We start from the raw sequence: 5053 nt of genomic DNA, 5'->3' as shown, positions 1-5053 counted from the left end.
TCTAATAGAGATCGACTAATTTTCGAAAAAATCTCTAGACTAATACAAACTAAAAATTCTTAAAATTTGAATTCCTATTTTTTGACATTGAAATGCTCAAAAAAGAAATCTCATTAATGAAAATGCAACGAATATCGATCATTTGGCCTTTAAAGTTAGGTCTGACCAAATTTTACTAAATTACATATATTTACATATAAGTATTTTTCTTTTGTTTAGTTACTAAATAAAAAGCCATATATGTTGTAAAAAAAATGTATTTTTATTTAATGTTCTGTAATAATTTCAAAGTAACCCCTTAAATATATAATTGAATGATTTAATCCTTTTAAATTTACAAAAAGTTAGTATTCTTATTTCCATCAAATATTTTAGTACACATCAGAAAATTTTCATCAAAACCTAGAAACCACAACATAAAAATATACTGAACACCAAAAATATATTAGAAATTGCATATTAAAAGATTGCATCAAATTTTTAAAAAATTATAGCTTAAACTACACCTCCAAACATTGAATATATTATTAATTTAAAATTTAATAACTTAAAAAGACTAATATCTCAACTTTATTTACTTTAAATTTTGACTCATTCCTACCATGAAAATTATTTAAAAACATTTAAAACTAATTACTTTGAACCTACCTAACCAAAACATAAAGGACCAACTTTTTTTTTAATGACACTTATATAGGATTTTAATTAATCTGAATTTGTGTTGCAAGACTCATTACTGAAAGTGATACTTTTAACATAATTTTTTTCTTTTTCATTTTCATTTTTAAATCTTCAATTCTCCACATTGAATCACTAATAATAATCTTGAATTCGAAGTCTCTAATTAAACCAATCGAAAGATCTCACACCTACACTCTCTCTTGTGTTTTTTCCACTGCTAAACACAAGAGAGAGTGTGTATGTGTGAGATCTTTCAGTTGGTTTAATCACACACAGGTAAAGGGTTAGACAGTTCCCCTTTTTCTTCATTATTATACTTTTATATTTTTCTTCTTCTCTTTGTTTCCTCTTTAATTTTTTTAATTTTCTTTTTTCCCTTTCCTATTTACTACCAAAAAACAAGAGAGAGAGAAAAAGGAAACAAGAACTGGAAAAAAAAGACTCAAATCTTTACTGTGTATAGTTGTTTGTTTTTGTGGTTATATAAAAGTGGCTGCTTTGATGGATCTATAGATCTAACACTTTCAGACCCACATGGATTGTTATGTTTTATTCAGATCTTAGTCATTATCAGTTGAAGGGATTCAGTTAACTGACCAGAAAAGAAAAGAAAAAGATAGTATAATAAGGCTTAAATTACACCACCAAAGTCTTCTTGTTCTTTTTTTTTCAGCAGGTATTCTTAAAGTTGTGAACTTTATGTGATTTTGGTGTTGTTTTGTTCATTTTGGGATGTGGCTTTTATTTAGTTTTGGGCTGTGAAGTTTATGTGATTTGTGTTCTTTCAGGATTTGGGTGTTGTTTTAATGTTGTTTTGTTCATTTTGGGATGTGGGTTTTTTGCTTAGTTGTGGTTAGGCACTGTAGTGGGTTGATTGCTTCATGTCATTGCTGATCTTGGAAATTGTTAGGTTGTGGGTCATGCTTAATTTTATTCTCTGTTGTTGAAATTGGGTTTTGGAATTTTTCTGTGAACAGATTTGTTTATCATTGGTTAAAGCTATGATCTTTATTGCTTTCTTTGAGTTGAGGGTCTATTAGAGACAACCTCTCTACCTGTCAAGGTAGGGGTAAGGTGTGTGTACACTCTAACCTCCTCAGACCCCCACGTGTGGGGACTATACTGGGTATGTTGTTGTTTGCTTGGTTAAAGCTATGATCTTTCTGCAGTTCTGTGGTTCTTGAAGTAAGTTGTATAGCTGAAGTTCTTGTTATATGCTTGTTTTTCTGTTTGCAGGATAAGAGAGTATAATAACATAATTAGGCTTTTAGTTAGAGGCTGTTGCTGCATTTTTTGTTTTGGTGTTGAGCAACTGGAGGTAGGCAGAAGTGAAATGAAATGAGGGATGTTATCAAGGCTGATAAATTTCCTGAAGGCCTGTTGGCGGCCATCGTCGGATCATTCTGTGCATGCTGGTTCGGATGCAGCTGGACGACAAGATGGACTTTTTTGGTATAAGGATAGTGGTCAACACTTGATTGGTGAGTTCTCAATGGCAGTTGTACAGGCTAATAATTTGCTGGAGGATCAAAGCCAGATCGAGTCGGGTTCTTTGAGCTTGCTTGATTCTGGCCCCTATGGAACGTTTGCTGGGATATATGATGGTCATGGTGGACCGGAGACATCACGGTATATCAATGATCACCTCTTTCAGAATCTCAAGAGTAAGCATACTAGACCTGTTTTATTGACCAAAGTACTCATTTGCCAAGTATCGAATTGCATCAATCTGTTTGTAGTTCCAAATGGTGTTGTTAAACTAGTTAAATGTTATTCATTAAATTTTTTTGTAATGAAAACGCAAGGGTATATTCCTTTTAGAATTTTAAATATCTACTATATTAGATTATTTGCCATTTAAATTTGTAGTTTGAATTAATTAGTCTGCAACTTTCTTGTAGGGTTTGCAGCAGAACAAAATTCTATGTCTGTAGATGTAATACGGAAAGCATTTCAAGCTACAGAAGACGGATTCTGTTCTGTGGTTGCAAAGCAATGGCCAATGAAACCACAGATGGCTGCTGTGGGATCTTGTTGTCTGGTAGTGGTGATCTGTAATGGTATCCTGTATGTGGCTAACCTTGGTGATTCCCGAGCTGTTTTGGGAAGGCTTGTGAGGGCTACAGGGGAGGTTCTTGCTATCCAGCTATCAGCTGAGCATAATGCATGTTTCGAAACTGTCAGACAGGAGTTGCATTCAATGCATCCAGATGACCCACAGATAGTGGTTTTGAAGCATAACGTATGGCGTGTAAAGGGTCTGATTCAGGTATATCTCGTGTTTCGTGATTTGCGGATAGAGTAGCTTATATGGTTTCTAATTCTTGCTACTAATTCAGAGGGAAACATATGGTTAGTATCGTCTTTAGAGTCCAAAACATTTTATAGTCGATGGATTAGGTTGTTACTCATTGGACACTGTATGCAGTCGCTAATGCATCATCTGTCCTGTAGTCTTAGCAATGAATACAAGGACAATTATTGCACTCTTTTATCTGCATCCTATCAGATTTTATTATACATGGAGGTTATTTATGAGCCACGTCTTCTATTAGCTGTCTTTTGACGAAGATATGCATTTTAGATTCCTTGAACCAGAAGAAGTTAAAATCTTTCCTTCATTCCCTATATTGTCTGATATTGGAAACTCTTTTTGCTTCGCTATTTGTTTCCTTTATTATGGGGTGGATGGTAGTTTGCAATGACTCAAGTAATAGGTTGATCTATTGCTCACCACCAATTTTTTGTCCTGTTTCTAGCAATTTTTTCTGCAATTCAGAGGAGCAAACACTCATCTTTTTTCTTAAGTGCAATCAGACTCTGTATATTCCACATTAATTCATGATAATGGAAATCATTCTTATTAAACCATCAAAAGGTGGAGTGCCAATTTAACCAACAATTGATTTCCTCATTTGCTATGCTGACTGGATGTGTACTCGTGTGATCAATCGGTGAATGGAGAATTATATGAATGGCAAGACTCGCTTATCCTATGCTCTTTATTGGTAGTGGGAAAGGAGTCTGCCTGTTTTCCTAGCTAGGATAGATTTCTTCCAAACACAATTCGGCTGAAAATCCACGAACCCCATGGTTGATAAGTTCATTTACTGACCTGATATGCTATTACAACATTTCAAAAAAAGGAAATTCAGGACGAGACACACTTATCAAAAATAAAAGAAAAAGGCAGATCAATACAAACCAAATAGATGTAGAAGATGCATGAAAAGACAAAAAAAAAGAACAAGAGGAACTTCACTACTTAATTAGTCACCCGAGTAATGGTGCATGTATCAACTTCAAGCAGCCACGTGTCAAGTGTTGGAACGAATCGTTTATTACAATAATGTGCTAAAGACCAGAAAGGTCAAAGGAAAGGCCATTCTTTGTTTCTTCCGGGTGGTTTGGATTAAATTGTAGTTGTACTATGTGCATGAAATTCTTTGTTTCAATTCCATTTATGGCAATATTTTGTCATTCTGGTTATTATATGTGACAGATGTAGATGTCACCCTTGATACCTATTTGGTTATTTTGTGCTGTTGGAGTTGAGATAGTTAATATTCTTATTAAGAGCTATTAATTCAATTTATGATCTTTTCCCTGTTTTTGATAGATCCTGCTTTATACACCTACAAGGAGTCCGCACAATATTGAAATGAATTTACTTGCTTTCTGGCACCAAGCTATTTATCTGTGTTTTAATTTTAAATTCATCTTGCAGATTTCGAGATCTATTGGTGATATATACCTTAAAAAGCCTGAATACAACAGGGAGCCGTTGTATGCAAAGTTTCGGTTGCGTGAACCTTTTAAAAGGCCCATATTGAGCTCTGATCCATCAATTACTGTTCAAGAACTCGAACCACATGATCAATTTCTCATATTAGCTTCCGATGGTCTCTGGGAACATCTTTCCAATCAAGAAGCAGTTGATATAGTACAAAATAGCCCCCGAAGCGTAAGATCTTTGACTATTTAATACTTTTTTCGTACTTTTATTTATTTATTTATATTTCTTTTGCACATATGAAGTTTACAATTGCAAATCAACTCTAATAGAATTGTATTTGCTGGCTTTAGGTGGTGAACATCGAAAGTTTTAAATATCGTGAAGATGAGGGGTGTGTTTGGTATGAAGGAAAATGTTTTCCATGGAAAATGATTTCCTAGAAAATGTTTTCCTGGAAAACAAGTTGATTTTTGACTTATTTTCTCATGTTTGGTTGGTGATTAGAAAATATTTTCCGAAAAATATTTTTAGTGTTTGATTTATGAATGAAAAATATTTTTGAGAAATATCTTTTATTTTTACTAGAGTAGAAAATAATTTTTGAAATTGAAAATATTTTTTAAAAATAAACTTAAA

At 33.4% G+C, this 5053-nt stretch overlaps 1 protein-coding gene across 2 annotated transcripts in view; it reads left to right on the top strand.

The window, feature by feature from the left end:
- The first annotated feature begins 878 nt into the window (after nucleotides 1-878).
- Nucleotides 879-5053, top strand: part of LOC102580586 (probable protein phosphatase 2C 60) — a 6648-nt gene continuing 2473 nt past the window's right edge. The window contains exons 1-4 of one of the 2 annotated variants that reach the window (XM_006343284.2): nucleotides 879-957; nucleotides 1918-2345; nucleotides 2583-2950; nucleotides 4409-4645. In XM_006343284.2, the coding sequence (XP_006343346.1) occupies nucleotides 2027-2345; nucleotides 2583-2950; nucleotides 4409-4645 (924 nt within the window). In that variant the 5' untranslated portion in view covers nucleotides 879-957; nucleotides 1918-2026. Of the gene's footprint in view, nucleotides 958-1058; nucleotides 1358-1917; nucleotides 2346-2582; nucleotides 2951-4408; nucleotides 4646-5053 lie in introns of those variants that run through there. The other variant, XM_006343283.2, reaches the window with a different exon arrangement.

The sequence above is a fragment of the Solanum tuberosum genome, unplaced genomic scaffold, assembly GCF_000226075.1.
Source record: "Solanum tuberosum cultivar DM 1-3 516 R44 unplaced genomic scaffold, SolTub_3.0 scf00039, whole genome shotgun sequence".
Taxonomy (NCBI): domain Eukaryota; kingdom Viridiplantae; phylum Streptophyta; class Magnoliopsida; order Solanales; family Solanaceae; genus Solanum; species Solanum tuberosum.
This window is presented reverse-complemented; position numbering and strand designations above follow the sequence as displayed.